The sequence below is a fragment of the Heterocephalus glaber genome, unplaced genomic scaffold (assembly GCF_053883595.1).
Source record: "Heterocephalus glaber isolate CG9 unplaced genomic scaffold, H.glaber_assembly_v1.0 deba00001550, whole genome shotgun sequence".
In the NCBI taxonomy this organism is placed as follows: Eukaryota; Metazoa; Chordata; class Mammalia; order Rodentia; family Bathyergidae; genus Heterocephalus; species Heterocephalus glaber.
In genome coordinates this window covers 16,630,230-16,651,090 of record NW_028258343.1, presented here as the reverse complement: position 1 = coordinate 16,651,090, position 20,861 = coordinate 16,630,230, and the positions used below count along the sequence as shown (strand labels likewise).

At 35.1% G+C, this 20,861-nt stretch overlaps 1 protein-coding gene across 12 annotated transcripts in view; it reads right to left on the bottom strand.

Annotated features, from left to right (window-relative positions):
- Positions 1-20,861, bottom strand: part of Ptprk (protein tyrosine phosphatase receptor type K) — a 520,627-nt gene that overhangs the window by 190,332 nt on the left and 309,434 nt on the right. For all 12 annotated transcript variants that reach the window (XM_087190287.1, XM_087190284.1, XM_087190286.1 and 9 more), the window contains one exon: positions 20,494-20,787. In XM_087190287.1, coding sequence (XP_087046413.1) covers positions 20,494-20,787 — 294 coding nt within the window. The remainder of the gene's footprint in view (positions 1-20,493; positions 20,788-20,861) is intronic.

The window sequence follows — 20,861 nt, the reverse complement described above, 5'->3', positions numbered from 1 at the left end:
GCTTGCTTTCCGAAATCAATACTAAAGATTAAAAAAATTCAGCTCATCTGGTTTTTGAATAGAATGCAATAATGTAGGTAAATACTTAGAATAGTGTCTAATCAAATAAATGTTATCAAGTGTATATTCTGTTAATAATTTTATACTGATCAATTTAAACACCGAGGCTGCTTTGTCTTCCAAAGTCTAAACAATTACATTAGAAGATGGATTTAAATAAAATACTATGAAAGTAATGCAGACTCCCTTAGCAGTTGAGTTATTAAACAAGCCTTTAGGATCTTATTTCTGTAAAATTTTAGGTGACTATCCCTCCATCAGTTCAAGATGATTTCAGCATTTATGAGCCTTAAGGAGAGCAGCCAGACCAGATGCTTTTGAATTCTTTTCTACCTCTATGATGATTATTATTATTCCTCCACTAGTTTGTGCTAAGCAAGTAAAAATCATAACTTCCCGACATAATAGAATGGATGTCCCTTCTAGAGAAAACAACTGGTAAGTATTTCAAACAATTTGTTTAGCATGTGCAATTTAGTTAAAATCATCAAATGATGGCTGCATTCACAATTAAGAGTCCCCTGCATTCTTGAACATAAATTAGGAAGGAGGAATATCTGACTCATGCATTACTGGAAGTTCATATTCTAGTAACCCTATGTGTATAGTCAGTGTGCATTCCATAGCTTGTTAGGATTTATCTTTATCAGCCATAGGCCAAAATTACCAGACTCCAATTATTTTGTTTCATAGTTTCAAGAGAGAAAGAGACAGAGAAATTATGTCAGTCCTACCACAGGAGACGGCTTAAAAGTGCCCGAGGTAAAGAAAGTAATCTACTGTTCTCTGACATTCACTGCCTGAAAGTCATTTGCATTAATGACCATTCAAACTTGCTCAGCACAAGCCAATTGCTTCTGTTTCCCTCTTGTCGGTTACATTAGCTTCAATTCATATTTAACACTTAGAAAATTAAAAAAAAAAACTCTCTCAAAGTCTGACAAGGGCATGCATGGGTCCTGACAGAATATAATGCTTTAATTTGCCAACTTTAATACAATAATTCTCAAATTTTGATTTCTAATATGAACACTCGACTCTACAGAACACATGCTCGGTTTTTTTCCCTCTTTCCTTTTCTTGCCCTCTCCTAAACTGTGCTGTGATGATGGGCAAGCAAAGAAAATGCATCAGGTACAAATTATTCATTGATTTGACAGATAACAGCAGCAGCAGAAAAAAACAAACATCCTTAATTTCAATGAAGACTGTGTCATATTTATGATTATGAGGTGGAGATCAAGTTACACTTCAAACTGCATAATATAATCTAATATTCTTTCACTAAGAACTATTAAACTCATATAACAGACCATTAACTTTCAGACAATTTGGAGCTTACAAGGTTAACATCAGCTCTACAAAAAGAAAATTAGGATGACATTTAAATAACACCAAGTGTGAGTATACCATTATACAACCTAATAAGGGTTCTAGTTTTGATGTTTATCTGTTATGCTGGACTATAACATTTTTCACATTTTACAAGCTTGTTAACTAATTTTTTACATTATTGAAAACATAAATCTTCACGTGTGAATACAAATACATGAAGTATAATACCTGCATCAATAAACTGAACCTTACAGTTTCCCCCTGTAATCTTACCTCCTATTTTTCTCTCTGCCTTTGGGCATGTTTATGAGCCTATGTCTGAAAGACAGAGACAAGACACTGGGCTTTTTGTAGGCATGACCATCTCTCTGTGGTAGGAGAGCTGTAAGGTGGGCAACAGTACACACACTCCCTAAAACTCTCCAAGTGCTTTCACAAGCACAGAAAGAGCCTGAAGCAAAAGCAGTAGATTTAAACACATTTAGAAATAATCTTCAAAGCCTTGGTGAAAGCTGTATTTCAAGTCAAGAATTAAGTCGGATACCTCTTTATGTGCTTCATTGGTGAAAGAAAAGAGAAGATATTCCCAATTAGTTTATCTGGACGAGGTCCATTCCTGATGAAAATTGAATAAAACAAATTGCTGAAAGCTACAAATACTGACAAAATCTACCCAGAAATTTGCTTGGAGATGGTGACCCAACCTCATGATCACTGATAGGAGCTTTTGCCTCCTGTTTTTGTTCAAGGTCGTTAGCATAATTTCAGATGCTACACATTGCTGTAATCCCTGTTATTCCTTTTAAAATTATTTCAGATTACCAAGAAGAAATCTAAGACTGTCAGTAAAGCATACACATTGTGATGTTTCTAAGCACCGTTTATTAGAACAAATTCCTCTTTATGGAAAATCAATTTTAAAAGCAATATTCTAACTTTCCTTTCCCGTGACAGTTTGAATGTCACTGTACTGAAATGGCCTTAATACTTTACAATTTTTCTTTTCCTCATTACATTGGCTACATTTAACTGGCAAAAATAAGGCAATGGCATGAATGAGTAACTCTGCAGAATAAAATACTTCTTAATTTCCCTTACAATTTTATGTTTGATGGCACACAAAATGGAGAGATGCTGCTACAGGTAGAATAAAGCAAAAGGAAAGTTGAGAGCAGCCTGAATTAATTTATGTTAGAGCAAGGATTTTTATACTTTTTATGTCATGGCGCTGTCTAGCAGTCTAATGAAGTCTAAACCCTTTGTGAGAAGAAAGTTTAAAATTTCATAAGATGTGTAACACTGCACCAAACCAGCTACTGGTCAAACCAGCTCCCCAAATTTTGATTTAAATATGTATTGCAGTGATATCTGACACCATCAATGTGTTAACTGTTGCAACTTCAAAGAAATGACAAGGATACTGAAAGTGATATTTTACACTCTCCGGGTCACCTATCATGTGACATGAAAATATCTGTCATATCTGTTGGACACAAAGTCACCGGTGCTAGTAACAGTAATTCCCCATTACAGGAAATGCTACTTTACAGTTGGAGATTAGTGGAAATAGGATATAATTTTTCCATGACTCAATTCTCCAGTAACCTAAATACAACTCATAGACACCGTTTGCTTTGGAGGAGTAAGATTCCAGTTCCCTCCATTACCTTCCTTTGACACACAGGTACATCTTTGGAGGACACCCCATGGCTAACTCTAAAAATGCTTGCACCACTAGGGGTTACCACTAGAGCTGTTATATAACAGCTGTCACTATATATATACATATATATATATATACACACACACACACATACATGGATAAAAATACAATGTTTGAAAAGAAACATTAATGATCAGTGTTTCTGAGGAAACACTGAAACAATAATTGTTCAAGTTCAGAGATGGAGAAAAACATGGCTACTGTTTTTGAATAAAGCAAGAACCTAAAGTACTAGCACTCACGTGTCATTACCCAGTGTAATTCCTCAGACGCATTCTTCATAAAAGAACATGTTCGCCCACTTGTTACATTGGATTATAAACAGCTTCATATTTTAAATGGGCTTGCTATATGAAATTACTATTGAATTGGCTGACCAGATCTATTAGGGTTTGTTCTGCTACAATTTCAAGTCCTGAACAGCTCTATCTTACAGTAGAGAAACAAACAGTATGCATCTTCTCCAATACCATTAACCCAGGATTAAAATTTCTACTTTTAAAAAGTTATGAAGTACAAAACTAAAACCTAAATTAATTTCTACTTTATATCAGCTGAAATGAACTGTTTTGCTAATGTGCATATAATGAGTACTGCTTTTAAAGCATAAAATTTTAAAAATCAGGTAGAGCTTGAGGAAGATTAAAAATATTTGACAAATTGTTTATGCCTTAGAAGAAAAATATTTGCAAATTTGCAGGAAATATATATACTATATTAATTTAATGTACTATATATTGAAATAACTGAAGAAAACAGGTGACATTCAGATGTTCTCCACATATTCAAACACATTTCTGACACTCAAAGCTCCTCAAACAGTAACAACGTAAGTCCAAGCAAGGACAAACAAGACAAGGTGAGCTCGGAGCTGTTCTGACTCACAGATTCACTATGAAGGAAGGGTCAACAATCAAAATCAGTTCAATGTTTTCCTTGTGCTATATCCATAAACACAAATGAAAACTTCATCCTAACCCTGAAAAACTATTGCTTGCTGGTGAGAAAATCAAAATGGCACAGAATATGTACACAGCCAAAGAAAACTATCTCATTTTTATAGTGAAGACTATATTTACATGTTTACTGAACTCTAACAGATGAAATAAATCTTAAATATACAAGCTTAAATGAAAACTTTTACCAGAAATTTAATAAGCTCATTACGTTACTATTTCCAATGAAAAAGTCTATGTTAACTCATTTCGAATTGAACAAAAAGTACATACAAAGTTATCCTCCTATGGCCACTCTTTCTCTCTTTTTTCATCTGCCATATTTTCACACTGATTTCCTTAATTTCAATTCAGTGTTTTCAAATTAACACTCAAAGTAACACAGATTGTATGACAAGGGTGTTAGAGCAAAATTAGCTATAAAGAAATGATTCCTAGTGATTCCTAGACACTTTTCAGATTAACTGTACCAACCAGCACAACCACAGTATGATTACATGCAATAAAGAACTAAAAGAGCAGGATTTAAAAGCAGAATGGACATTTCTTAATCTTGATTCTTGCAACTATAGGTTATATCGTTAATAATATTCCCATCACACAACTGATCATTTACTCTTTAATATATTATTAAATTAATATATTAAATGAATTCATGTATGCTTTCCCCAAATTTAGTTTATAATTGATCCTATTCTCTATAACTGACCTACCATTTTATTGAGTTATATACAAATAAAGATTAATCAAAGCACATATTGTCACCAATAATCTTTTAAGTAAAATTTGATCTCAGTCCTAGTCTGAATAAAATACTGTAAGTTTAAGAAATTTTTAAGAATTTAATCTCAAGTTATACCCTCAAAGAAAAGCAAAGTAATGTTTTGTAAAATCTGAAAACAGAAAATGACACTCAGAATTTAAAAGTTCTCCAAACTAAATCACTGGAAAGAAAATGCTTCTGGAGGAATGTCAAATACGAGAGAATGCGTTCTCAAAAAATCTTAGGAAGTGAATCTTGTGATGTCTCCCAAACGAGTAACAGCTCAATTTAATTCTCCCATGCATTTTGATTGAAATGAAAGGAAGGAAGAATTTTACTGAAAATAAAATAAGCCCCAAGTGTCAGTAAGTTTATGGGGAGAAAAGAAACCTTGTGCACTGCTGACAGGAATGTACACGGCAAAAATGAGTACAGAAAGCAGGATGGAGGTCCAGGAAAAAAATAAAAAATAGAACTGTCTTAGGAGGCAGCAATCCCTCCTCTGGTTGTACACCCGAGGATGCACACTGCAGCATGGCTCACTGCAGCAAGATATGGAAACAACTTAATGTTCACCAATGGAGGAGTGGATGAGAAATCGTGATATTTTATATACAAATATTATTCTGTCCCCCAAAAGGAGATTCTGCCATTTGCGGCAGCATGGATGAAACTGGAATCCACTATGCTAAGTGAAATAAGCCAGACACGTGAAAAAATACTTCAAGATTTCAGTTATATCAGAGACAAATGGAAAAGAAGTCAAATAAATAGAAACAAAGTAGAACAGGGTTCCATAGGGCAGGAAATAAGGTCAAAGGCTGCATAGGTATACTTACCCTAAGTATAGAGATGTAATGTTTGGCGTGAGAACTACAGTTAATAATATTGTATGCATTGTGGGGAAGAGTAGATTTCAGGAGTTCTTACTGTCTCGCATAGAGATAATTACGGAAGTAAATAGAAGTGTAAACTTGTTTGACCACAGTCATCATATATATAGGACATCTATATATATATAGCAATCATATAAATTTTTACATACATGTGAAAGCTCCATGGCAGTGCAGATTTCTTAAAGTATTAAACTAATGTAAACAATGTTTTAACTTTTAACAACACAAACCTGCTGTAATTATAAATTTTAAGCAACAACCATTACTATAGTAGTAGACAAGGCAGATCTGAGTACTGCGTTTTAGAGAGCTGGGGAGTATCAGGACAACTATTTATCATGTGTAAACATCGAATAGTTTCCCTAGTGCGAGAAACAAAGTGTAAATGAGGACTAAAAGGTATAATAGATAATGTGAAATAGGAAGAAAAGGGGCAAAGGGGAAGGGGACGTGGGAGGGGTAGGGAAAAGGGAATGGAATTAATATGAGAATATGAAAAAATGGAAACAAGTCTTTGTAAATAGGGAGGGATGGAGGGGTTGAAGAGAGGGCAGGGGAAGGGGAAAAAATAAGAACCAAGAGAGATTATGTAAAGGTGCAAATTTCCAATGATGAATGTCATTATATTGTATACCTAAAATGTACCAATAAAATTAAAATTAATTTTATTAAAAGAAAAAAAGGACATTTATCTATATCTACGCTTTATATCTCTCCATACCTGTGCCAATGTCTCTAAGCTTTTCTGTGCTTTTATTCAGATGGGCTCCTCTACCAGGGAAAGAATAACAGAGATTGAATACATAATTTCTTTACAATCTTATCTGGACATTTAAAAAACTATTGGCTTTAGCTGCATTCTCTAAAGATAGCTTTTCTTATATCAATCACTTAATTTAGAATAGAAACAGATCATACCTGGCATATTAATTTACCTGAGAAATGACATCTTCTCAGGCATGCCACTTTGGGAGTTTACACTGAGAATTCGTGAGTCACTTTTTCAAGTAACAATGTTGTTATCTTTCATTTTCTTTCCATGACAGATGCAGATATTTTTACTAAAAAAATTAAATCCACACTGTATCAAAATTATCCATGATTACACTGGACATTTTAGGAATACAAAATTTGCAAGGGTAAAATCATAAAAGTCAAAGGGCAGAATGATGATATTTCCTAAACTTCATACCAACTGACAGATTATGATTACTTTTAAGAGCTTAAGGTTGCAAACACTGTACAGTTGGTCTTTATGGGTATAGAGACCCAAAAAGAAAACAGAATAAAATTGAGAACCCCTTCGATTGTGCACTTATTCATGGAAACACACACACACACACAGCTGAGAAAATAATAAAACAGAAAAACACAGTTTCCATGGAAAGCTTCTTTCAGTGTCAAGGTAAGACACTTCTTGGGCATAATTATATACCTTATTTAGAAAGGAACAAGAAAGCAGGATGAATCAACTCAGAGAAGGAGTAAGAGCAAGTTGCAAGATAGAGAGGAAAGAGATGCAAAGAAAAAATAATAACTCAGCCAAATTTTACTCTGCTCGGTACTGTTAGTCCTAAATCATTTGAGCCCGCACGTCACAACCTACTTACACATCAACTAGGTTTGAGTGACAAAAATTTGTCAAGCCACAAGTGATGCAGTATTTGTCAAAAGACTGAATTGCACTTTCCCATTAGTTTAAGGAAATGACAGTACATGATTATTGCCACAAGCATGATGTTGTTCAGGGGATAACGTGAGTGCCTTCCATAGCGTAGGCAGCAATGGAAACTGTCTACCTCTCTTTCTTTCCTCTCAAGCAAGGCACTTATAATATGCCTCATTATGCTGCCAAACCATTCCTCACTCCAAACCCTTAAACACTGCCTGTCCAGGTGGAGACTATATTTTTAAATGAAGACATATGCAATATTACTTGCTGAAAATCACAATATAACAAGTGCTTTAGTAGCCCCTTGAAAATTAAAATATTATATACTGTTTGTAATATAGGAGCAGCTCTGTGTTGCTGTCCTGCTGCAGGCAGGCACATTTTCATTTCTCTAGTACTCAGAGATTGATGATTTTTATATTAAAGAGTTATAATTATGCCTCTTTAGTGTTTAGAAGAATGTTTGCAATTATAAACTAATTTCTTCAACAGGACAATACTTGATCTGAATATTGGTTTAAAATAAGAGCACCCCATTTAACTTTATAGATACAAATATATGTACAAATACTTTCTGTCAAAAATGTAGTTCTACGAGCTTAGCAGTTTCCCAAAACCAGTGTTTATTGAAGAGGCAGTTTCATAATAGTGGGAATACCAACTCATGTTCTGAAAAGGAGTAATCAAACAATTTTATGATATTGCTTTAGTCTTCAGGTTAAATATTTCCCATGGTCTTTGTGGTGAATCCTTGGGTTTCCATGTGGTGCTATGGACAAGTCGCAGAACCTTTAAGAGCTAGGGCTTGCAGCAAAGTCTTTAAGTCACTGGGAGCTTGCTCTCAGAGGGGATTGTGGAAACTCAGACACTTCCTCTTCCTGTCTCACTTCTGGGTCATGAGCTTGCTTTACCACGTGTTCTCACATTTTGTGATTACACAGGTCCAAGGAAATCCTGCACCAACCAATCTTGGACTGTAAAACCGCCAAAATAACCACAGATGTATTTTGAGAGTCGTTCCTACATATGAAAAGCTAAATAACTGATTTGCCTAAAGATAACTCTAGAAAGAGCTTATGGGTTCTTTAAAAAATTACAACTGACAAGGAGATCAGCTAAAAAGTAGAAAATAAACTAACTTATCCAATATAATTAGCATTGTATTCAGACTAGGAATTCAAGGAATGAATCACTAAAAATTCCCCCCATCTTTTCTTTTAAGAGGATGCAACTATAAAGTTATTGCTTTCAGATGATATTTGTATTGCTGTTCTTGTAATAAAATAACTCAGCTTTGCTGACCTACTTTTTAGTTTATAAAAACATGTTCCACCAAAATCTGACAGAAAAGAAACACTTATTTTCTGTTCTTTCTTGAACTAGCGATAGGTTCATTATTTCCCCAGTTGTAATGAAATTCCTTAGAACATGTAAATATTTACTTTTGTCCTAAACAGCTTCTGAAAACTCTCAAACTAAAACTAAAAGTCTCAGACTAATTATTATAGCTTATCACCAAAGCACTGGAGTGTAGAATGTGATACAAAGTTGCAAAACGCAGCTGTTAGAACCGGAAGATCTAGTAAGACATCAAGACAACACCCTTTTGTACTGTATCAGCATCTGACGAAGAGGAAGCAAGGCAGCCATGCAGGTGCTCCAGGCCCTCATTGTTTTGCAGACATCTGTGAAGGCACAAGTGCAGCACAGGGCAAGGAGGAGGTTTCAGATGAAGAACAATGGGAGTAAGAGAGCTATGCGCAAGATGACAGAAGTACACTCGACACACATTCCCTTATTTGCAAGAATCCCTAGGATGGGCTACGGAAACCAACACCGAACCACATTTTCATTCTGTGCTCAGCATAACAATCTGAACTGCCCATTATGATGAACACGAAAAATATACCCATGGATGTGGCAATTCAACAAAAGGATGCATCATTTTAAAGACTACCTGAGCAAGTTTGATAGTTTGTAAGCACAAAACGACATACTATGTTAAAGGTGTTCCTAAGTAAAAATCATGAGCAAAGTCTGTTCTTAATAGTTCTGAAATAAGAAATGAATATATACAGGACAATATCCCTACAAAAGAGTAGAACTTCTTAAACTATGGTTGAAAGAAACTTACTTCAATTTCTAATTTGAAGAAATGGCAGCACATCGGTGAATCATACACCGGGAATGCAATGGTGATGATACTCCAATATCTATATCCTGCTCTCTGCCATGGCTGTTGAACCAGAGATCCAGCAATATAATTGCCTACCCACTATCTCATTTCTCAAAATAAACACACAGAGTCTCCTGCTAAGACTTTCCCAATGTTTTACTCCTTCAAGTTATAACCTGTCACTATCCCTTAATTTTCCAAGCTAAATTCCCCTCCAGTGTGTCACCAAATTCTACCGATTGCACCTCTTAAAATCTCAACTCTGCCTCCTCACTGGAATTCTTATCTCCACTGCCTCAGATCAAGCACTGATCAATTTTTGCTTAGCCTGAAGTAGCAATCTTCTAATCTCCCTGAAATCTCCTTTCAATCCTTTTCCTAAAGGACTACTGGAGCACTACTTTTACAAAAACAAATGGTCCTAAACATTCCAACAAAAATTCAAGCTATTTATTCTTTTAAACAATCACTTCCTTGCATAAAATATTTCAATGTATGAAAAAATTAAGACAGACTGATACATCTATCTATAAAAAGGTAGATAAATAAGACCACAAATATAGCAAAAGGTTCATTATAGTGATGGACATGGACTGCACACTTTCTTCAAATTTTTTTTGCATATTTTGGTATACATTTTTTGCATAATTTTGTATATACATCAGAAAAGTTATGTTTAATGAGATATTTTATAATGCGTTACTATGGGTTTTATATGTCATAGACAATGATGATTGAGCATTTTGTGTGAATTTTCTCCATTGTACAGAAAAATGATTAATATTTTAAACCTATTTTTGATCTTTTCAAAAACAGGGCTTGGGGGTGGGGCAATACCACTACTGCAGGTTTAAGCTTCTCAAGACAGAACTCAAAAACGTGAGCTTTCATGTTCATTAATACACAGTTAAAAGAGACACAGGTAGCTTCGTAGGGTTGCGGGGGGTACTGCTCTGTGGTATAGTGCTTGCCTGGCAGGTGTGAACCCCTGAGGTTCTATTCTCAGTATTAGAAAACCTCAAAACTTACATATTTCTGTAATACATGAAAATAACTAGGAGATTTTGCGTAGATTTATCTTTGTTTAAAATTAAACTAATATAACTTTATGTAATGCATATTTTAAAAATTACTTAACAGGCCACCTGGCAAAATTCTTGGAAATTTCACCAAGAAAGATTAATTTTAGCACATAGCTGATTAGAACACAAATATCAAATTGAGGTTATAGTACTGATCATTTTCTCACAGAAGACAAGATTAAACTTCACAGAGATTGAGTTACTTGTACCTTAGTAAGTTTTAGAGCCAGATTCAGATTTTATCTTAGAGTTGTGGAGTTTCCTGTCTTCCAAACCTTAACTCGTAACTACACATTCCCTCGATTGGCTGCTTGATCTACTCCCACTCATATTTCAGAGCCCACTACACAGCCACGAGCACATCCATCCCATTCTTCATGGGCCTCCCTGTTTATCCACCTTCCTGTCTTCCAACCTACATAGGTGACTCCACACAGAAACGCATGCAGCAGGTCTCGAACCAGGAGTTCGTACGGTGCCTAGGCCACTCAGTACTGAGTACATGTGACCTGCTAAGGTCACAATGCCCTAGACTAAGTGCCTAGAAATCAATCTTAACCTTAGACTACTTGGTACTTTCATCAGTGTCTGGCATGAAGGAGATATTCACATAAAAGAAAACAAGAAAATGCAGCATGAACACAGTCTTTTTGTCCATAAGTAGCTGCTGGAAATTGATCAAATCTCATCACGATTGTATCCAGAAGATGATTAATAGGGGAGATGGATATTACTAATTCTAAAGTACTTTCTCCTATAACACTGTAGCCTGTATGCACATGCTCCCTTCTCTGTGGTAGCACTGTATCAATATTTGGATACATGAATAGAACAGTATGTTGGGCATGTGATACACATGTAATATATGCAAGGAGATGTATGCATGATACTCATTGCAGCACTTACAATGGCTAGCTAGCCCAAGCCTTCAGTGAGACAATAATGGCTGCATAAATCCAAATAAATATGTCCAACAGGTTATTAGGTAGCCATTAAAGATAATAGAATGTTCTGTATTGGGCCGAGGATTTAGCTCAGTAGTTCCGCCGCCTGCCTTGCAAGCACAAGGACCTGAGTTCAGTCCCCAGTACCAAAAAAAAAAAAATTATAGAATGTTCTGTAAAAACAGAAAATGAGTTAACAGCAAGACAAGTAAAATAAGCAGAAGAGAAAACTGTATATATCTTACACTTAAAAATCCTCATAGATCTCGAGGACAAAGAGATCTATAAAGAAAGGCCTGCAATAGAGTCTTAAGAAAATGACAGCAGTTATGTAAGTATTGGCATACTGGGAATGGATTTTTAAAATTCTTTTTCCAAAATTTGGTACACTGTTTTATTCCTCGTAATTTACAAAACAAACTGGATGTAAGCATTCCGCACAATCTTTGCAGGATCTGGAATTTTCAGCAAGAAATCTCCCAAAACACCAAGCTTTCTGCACTGCTATCTTATTTTCTCTACCAAAGTGAGAAGAGCTGATTGTTTTGGAGACAAGACACATACACAATGCGCATACATATGTAAAATGGAGAACTCAGTAGAAGAGAGAGACAGAGAAGCATGAAAGGAGAGTTTGAAATTATGTGAATATTCCTCATTTATACAACTTTTAAGGTGGTATCCAAATTCACAAAATTATTCTTATAGATGAGAAGCTTATTTTCTATATTACATTTTTAAAAGGCCCTGTTTTGGCAATAAAACATATACTTGCATGTCGCAGAAGTACAAAAATATGATGTTTATTATATTGGAAGAGATACAGTATCTACTTAAAATAATTTACATAACAGGTAAATTTTTTTCCTAATTGCTTATTATTCTTTGTTTTGGAGAAGTGGTACATAGGGGTGGAAAATAAAAACATGGCCAAAAAAGAAGGATGATTCATTGAAACTCTTCTGCACTGAGCTGATTTAACTGAGTCAATTAAAATGGACATCACTCAGTGATTTCTAGGCCACATCATATGTAGTGACAGCTGAATTTGCACAGACTGTGCCTCGGGTGACATGAAAGCCATGAATTCCTACCCTCTGAAGTTCATTTTTTATTGGGTTCATGAAATACAGTATTACTTACAAGGCTCCAGATTGAAATTCACATTATCTTTTTCCTTTGAATAAGAGTTTTTCTGTCTGTACTTTACATTCACGTTGGTGGAAAGGACAGAGGATAGGAAAGTCATCCCTACATGAGTGAACATCCGAAAAGGAGTTCTTCAGCTGAGGATCCTATGTCCAGATTTAGCTAAGAGTCAAATTAAATGATGCAATAATGAGACACATCTATATAACACAGTTATTTTTTCTTTCAAGAAATTATACTGAGTTTTCCAAATGCTCCCAAAATGTTAATTACAACTCTGATAGTTCTATATGAATGAGTTCCAAAAATAATCATTTTAGTGCCCCCCCCAAACCCAACCCAAAGGGGGGGATACTTTTTGCTAGAGCCTGATGAATTTTCCTTCTTTATTCCAAGGCCAATAGTACATGTAATTTTGTTGTTGTTGTTAAAAAAGTAAATAGGGAGGGAATATTGGAGGCAGAGGTAGTTTTCCTGATTACAAAGAAGAAAATCAGGAACACATCTATGTACCATCCTGTGACCATGATAGCACCATAAAAAAGCAGGGGCTTGGGCTGGGGATTTAGCTCAATGGTTCCGCCGCCTACCTCGCAAGCGCAAGGTCCCAAGTTTGATCCCTGGTACCAAAAACAAAACAAAACAAAACAAAACAAAAGAACCAGAGGCTCACAAGCTGGGTCTCAGGAACTCATATTCATAATGAACACATCTTAGAGTTTGATATCTGGATTCTCATCTTTAAAATGTACGTGGGTCATTTTCCTTCACAGGCACTTTCCTTCTGGCATCATTTAAGCCACTGTTTATGTATCATTGTATTTTTAAAGCCATTCGTATTCCCCAAGATCAAATAAAATTCCTAGGCCTTGAGGGGAAATTCAGGATATGAGATTGATGCTGTTATTTAAATCAATCCCACCTGTCAGCTTGATGGTAGCGTGCAAAATTCAATAAAGACAATGAAGCCAATAAAAAAGAGTATTTAATGATACTGTTAACAAACTCAACATGTGGTAAAGTGCTAAGAATAAATACATATAGTGTCACTTTCACTCTAAAATGCTTTTCCTCAACAATGTAAGTCAGAGGAGAAATAAATGGAAGCAGAAAACAACTCTAGTGTAGTTAGTAAAGGTAATTACATCTTTATTGATAATGTAACCTAAAAAGAAATGTGCCACAAACACGTATAATTAACTCTACATCCTACTTCTGAGGTAAAAATTTAAAAAGGTAGTAGGCAAGATGATTTCATAATCACTTATCTTTTGCATCTCTTATGTTGTGAGCTCCTGACTCTACAGATCTGTAGCACAAAGTCTAGATGTCAATTACCTTAACAAGTCTACCTGTCTTTTAATTTCCATGGAAACTCAGAATAACATTTCTGTAATCCATGAGTCCCAGATATTTTATAATATTATCTCAGTTTTAACGCCTCTATCTCTTCATATCCATTCCATATGTGTGGATGGAAAGGGAAGAAAATGCAAACAACCCATATGGTTAATATTCGCTTGACAATAGTTTATGCATTATTTCACAGGTATGGATTCAGAGCAAAGGCTCTGAGGGTTTTTTGTTTTGTTTTATTTTCCCCGATGTAAGCCTTAATCCAGCTCCATATAGAAAAGTTAATATGCATTAGAAAATTATATTTTGGCAAAAATTTTCTACCACTTCATTGGACTTCTGAAATATTTTGTATTTTTCATTATGGTTATAGCAGACTATCTATTCCTTAAAAATAGGAATTCTGGGCCAGTGATTTAGCTCAGTGGCACCACGCCTGCCTTGTAAGTGCAAGGTCCTGAGTTCATTCCCCAGTACCAAAAAAAAAAAAAAAAAAAGAATAGGAGTTCTGTCTTATTAAAGGTGTATCTTCTCTAGGCCTGAGTGAGGCAGTTAGTAAACACCTGAGTCTTATCATTTTTGTGAAGTAAATAAATGTCTCATCCAATACATAGTAGCTCTTTATTTCCTGCTATTTTATAATGACCTTTTCTAAAATAATGTATTATATTATTGGTTTTGCATGCATATTACTGATATCGGACAATCCACATACTTGAGAAGGAAAAATAATTCAAAGAATAAAATAAATTAATCACTTACAAAAAAATCTTTGAAATACATTTACTGAAAGAAATGTTCTCGATTATCAGGGATAATGGATTCGGGACTTACAGACTTCCCGATTCCCATGTGAAGGGAGCTGTGACAGTGAAGATTAGAGGCAACCATCTGTAATTGTACCCATACCTACTGATCTCTGTCTCCCAATGCTCTTTAGCTTTAGCCCACAGTAGTGCCAACCAGCCTCAGGACAACAAGGAAACAACGGCTGGATTGTGTCAGATGCACCTGCAGCGACCAGCCAGCGACCACCAAAGCCCAGAGTTAGCCAATGCCCCAATGAATGCACCTATTTTCGGGATCTCATAGCATCGTAGTGCTTGCACTTGGGAGCTCTGAATTCTACTCCAACCTCTTTGCATTTTGCTATGTTTATAGATCTGATCTGGTGACCAACAGGGAATTAAGTGCAAGGCCAGGCCTGTGTAACTCTGAAGACCTAGTACTGAACCCCATACTGCTAAGAAAAAAGTCAGGCCAAAAAAGGTTTCCCAAACAAATACATGTTTTTCACATGGAAGTATTATCTACGCAAGCTGAGAAACAAAGTCATTATTTTAAAAATCTACATTAGGATTTTATTCTTTTAGACTTTCAAGAAAATTGAAGAAATGTTTTCCAGTACATTTTATAGATTCTTATCTTTCATTTCCTTGAATTAAATAATAGTAAAATTGCTTTGAAAGTTGTTATTCAGATGCAATAAAGACAACACATAAGATCACATATAGAATTTAATACATTTCAAAAATATTTTTCAAAATAAGCAGTGATATAAGCCATCAACTTACATCTGCAAGTAAACAATCCTTACACTGTTAACCCAAAGCAGTTCTTATTAGGGTTCTTCATTTTTTGAGTGTCAGTGGTAACTAGTCTTTGTGATTAAAACTATTTTAGACCAGAGTAAAAATCAATGTTACTATTTCACTGATGAAGCTATAGCCAAAAGGCCAAAACTTAATTCCACAACTCACAGTAAATGAGTTAGTATTACTTTGTTTTTCTTTTGCTTCCATTTTCAATTTAGGAGAGAAAAAAATGCAGTTTTAGTAAATGTTTACATGTGACATAAGACACTTTCCCATTCGCTGCTTCATAGATCTCCACGTTTCACTAAAAATTGCCAAGAACATTGAACTTCAATGTACGGGCACAAAGCAGTTCTCCCAGCTGTGTAAATACATTACATTCTGGACCCTATGAACTGTTGGCCTTCCCTACGAGAGCGATGGTGCTAAAATGTCAGTTAATCACGAAGCAGTTCCACAATGGACTACCCAGAAGCAGAAGGCAATTTCAAAGAGCAATTTTAATGTGAAATTGGCAAAGTATGCAATGCGGACAACTCCTGATGATGGAATAGTTTATTTCTATTTAATAAGAGAAAGAGAAACTCTTATTTTCTTTGCTTCTATACCAGATGGTATACCCAGAGGAAACAAACATAGATTTCTCTGATTGTTCAATGGAGTTTTCAAATTAGTTCCCATTTAAGACAACTTCACGTTTATGCCATTTAACAAATTTTATGAAGTGTCCGAAGAAACATTACATGAACAATAACTTAGATCAGGGTAAAGAGCCAATAATCAGGCCCCTAGGTTCTTAAAAGAAGCACGAAGCAGACTTAGGTGGAGTCTGCTCCCAGGGGCTGTAACTGTCCCCTCTCCTAATGTGAGAGGCCCTCAACAGCACTTACCAAATCATTTTAATGTTCTTTGGAAAGTAAACCAAAAAAGCAACCTTGGCAACCATGCAGGTAGCCATTTTCAGAAAAGAATGAAGTAATACATTTTTTACAATTTTTGTTAACTAAAGTTTCTAAAGCACAACATATATTTAAGTGTTAAGCACGAATCCACTGTGCTTTTAAGAAAAGAGAAGAGGCAAACATAAAGCTATGCCTTCTCAGGGAATAAGTCAGCCACAGAGATGCTAGTTTCAGAAGTATGTATGACTCCCAGATTCTGCCTCTTGTACTTTTGTTCATTCATCTCACACTGGGTTAGCAGGAGGGAAAGGTGCTCGGGAGAGGAACTGTGATACCGCGCAGGCTTTGAGCACCGCACAATGGGGCTGAGCTCCCACTGTCAAGTATTTTGGAATTAAGACATGTCACTGATTTTTTTTTCCCCCTTGAGTATTAAATTCACCAAGCACAAAAAGATGAGATAATAATATAATATATTGAACTCAAAGACTGATGTGAATTGGACCCGGGATTTAGCTCAGTGGTTCTGGTGCCTGCCTTGCAAGCACAAGGTCCCAAGTTCCTGGTAGCAAAAAAAAAAAAAAAAAAAAAAAATTGATGTGAATATAAAACATATCAATGATAAATTCACATCATAAATTGATTCTAAACTAGTCCAGGTCAATACTTAGATTAAAAAGTCTACATTTTCCTCCAAAAGTGTAAAATTAATTTATTTACACTGAAGTATATTTAATGGTCTTGGTGAAAATTTATTGACAGATTTCTTCCAAGTAAACAACAGTTACTACTGCCAGAAATAAAATATCGATGTCTTAAATGCTTTAAAATAGGTTTTTTTAAAATAGTAAATAATAAATTATTTATTATTCTATTGGTACATAGGAGTCACAAAAGTTGTCTCAGTGTAATAAAGAAAAATGAAATGAGAATTTCTGAAGGCCAGAAATAATCATTTATAAAACACTTATGTGAAATATACCTACAACTAAAAAGTATTTATACTTATTTTTTAAATATAAAACATGCATGGCATATTAAAATAACTACTTCAAAATAATCAACATTTATTCAATCTGATTGCACTCATGGTACAACTTTACAATTTTAAGTGATATATTACTGGTCCTGATCGAAAGACAATGTTTTATAGATCTAGTATTCAGTGCCACTAACAAAATGCAGTACCATTAAATTGAATTATATGGAAACTTCTTCCAAAGGTTGTGCTTGGGATTACAAAGGGAACATTTCTCTAGATTCAAAGAATTTTGAAGCTTTTAAGAACTTTACTAAAAATCATCCAATACCAACTTTAGCCTAAGTTTTATTCTGCTTTGTTGATACGAGATCCCAGTCTGAGGCCATTACTGGTCCCGCTAAAGTTTAAGAGAACTTTCTTAATTTTTAGGAAAGGAAAATGGATCTTGAAAAGGAGAAATGGATGAATATCACAATTTTAACTAATACAAACTTTAGATACACGATGCTTATCAATTATATTCAACTCCTTTTTCAGAGATAATTAAAAAAATTATTGCCATATATATTTACATAAGCTCTCTCCTTTTCTTTTAGAGAAAGATTAGTAGACATTCCTAGAGATCGTAAACATGGTTTCCTTCAAATCTACAAGGCACTTAAAAAATCTAATATATGGCACTTCTCTCAAAAGACTTGCATGAAATGTAACTGTGGAGACATTAGTTATAATATGTATGACAAAGATTCATAACATTAAAAATGGCTTTAAAAACCACATTTCTAAAGTTGGAAGTAGAACACCCATTATTGAGCGTGATACTATTTAACTATTATAAGAGTACACAAATATTTCTTAAATAATCAGATAAAACTCAATGAAATTTCAAAATGTCAAGGCATTTGTTAGTTAGAAAGCAGCTACAGTGTAAGTTACTTTTACTCTGTGCTTTCCTACGCAGATGAGCCTGCTCTCAGAATAAAATACCTTAAAGCACTATCTAGCCCTATCTTCACTTACTGCAGTTCAGTACGCACTCTGAGCATTATGGGAAACTGATGTTTACTAACATTTTGTTTTTTTTAAATGCAGTGTTTTCATCCATGGAGGACATAACTAGCTTTAAAACACAGTCTCATTCACTTGCAATCTCCACAGCTTTCACATCAATTATCAATCTCAAATAATTCCCAGCTTAACAAAAATTACAATACATGAATGTGCACCCTGTGGTACTGCTAATTTTTAAGGACTCATTTGGACAAAAAAAATCAAAATCAAATCAGATATTTAAAAGAAGTGTAGGCAAGGGAAGTCAACAGAAAGACCACAGACTATCAAATCGCCATTGGTTATTCCATTGTGTACAAACATGATAGAGATAAGATGCAGAAAAGGGTAATTTAATTAGAAATCAAAAAGGGTGATGTTACCGAAAACATGTGGGCAATTTCCACAGCAAAATGGACTGTTGCTCATCTTTTCATGTTACATGAGATACTAATCTTGGAATAAGTAGTGAACTCTTCTTCCATCATCACAGTTTCAGCTTTCAATGTCTTCTCAACAGAACATTTATCTACTATTACAAGAATGTTTTATCACAAGACCTTGAAAAGGACAGCATACTTCCATAAAATATTTTAAAACAAACTGAGATTTCAGTTCAGCAGTGAAAACATATCCAGTATCTTCTAGGATAAAATGTTTTTCAAATAACAGATTAAGTATGGTACTGCTCAATAAATTAGTAAATTCTCTACTGCCTAAATCGCAAACTAATGGGTGAGAACTTAAACTTTTCTCTAGTAACTATCTATTAATAGGTAGTTTAAGTATATTAAAATTTATCTGGGTGACAAATATTTATCAATAGATTACAGTTTATCAGGTAATTGAATGGGTTTTGCTTCAATTGTAAATCACTATTCATGGTGAATAGCCCAATAATACTGTAAATAATAAGCAAATCTTCAAGTAACAGATACATAATATTAGCACCTACGTTTTCCTTAATTCCCACAGTTTGTATTCAATTTTCAGAAACGGACTTATCAAATGCCCAAGGAAGGTATTTCAACAAAATGGTTGATGAATAAAAAAATATCTTTTAAGCTAAACTAAAAATTAGGCTGTTATCCATAATAAATACTACACTAAAAAATGCACTCAAAGATCTTACATGATTAAAATCTTTAGCGGTATTTGTTAGATAGCTAACAATTCCTCCCATTATAACAACGTGGTGTGGTAAGGAGCCAGGGTGTATGAGTATGTTTTATCTCTTTTTCTTCTTTATTTTTTTCACACACACTTATTTTCATAGCTCTGTATCAGACATGGGAAGAACAATCAGACAACGTGAACACGTAGTGCAAATCTTTCTGTAATCTACAGCTAGCTGTCAAACTGAGCTACTTCTCAACAGGGTTTTTTGAATAGAATACCTGTCTCAAGGAGGTATTCTCCAATTGTCCTGAGTAACTTTTCATGTTTACCTTATATGATAAGGCCTGTGCAGAGACTGAAAAAACATTACTGAAGAGGACAACTTCCGCATGGTACAAGCGTATTCAGTATTTGCCGGAACTGAAAAGGTTGTCTCTCCCAAGAGATAGACTTTCATCTACAGCTGTCACAGTGTTTGGACTGAATACATGAAGGGCTCATCAAAACTACCATGCAAGAAACGAATCTGTTTTCAGGATAACGCTAGAATAAAAGAAGCACACACTGGTGTTGTGGGCTAAATCATGACATAATCAAGGCGACAAATTATTTCACAGAAACTCTGCTAGTGTGGTACAGCATGGGCCAAGCAATCAGAACTTTTGGTACTGCATGTGCATCGTGCTTCTCAGGCCAGATGTCTTCACAGGACACAGAGGTCCTTCAGTCTTACCTGCACATTTGGTTCTGGTGATTAGGGGAGGTCCTGGCAGCCCTGTTCCACCTTCCCCAGGTCTTGTAAGGAGGACACGGATCTCGTACTCAGTGTCTGGGTCTAAATGCCATAATTTGTAAGCGGGAGCATTGACTGCATGCGTTTCTGTCCAGGACCCTGACGTCATCCGATATTCCACTTCTTTCAGGATAATGGGCCCATCGCCAATGATAGAGTTGGCGTTCAGTTGAATCAGCAAATACGTAGGGCCGACGCCCAGCAGCTGGGGAGGAGCAATGGGTCTTGGTGGTTCTAGGAGAGACCAGTGTACACTGAAATTAGATAAAAAATCTAAAGCGTTATAAACAGACATATACAAATGTCTC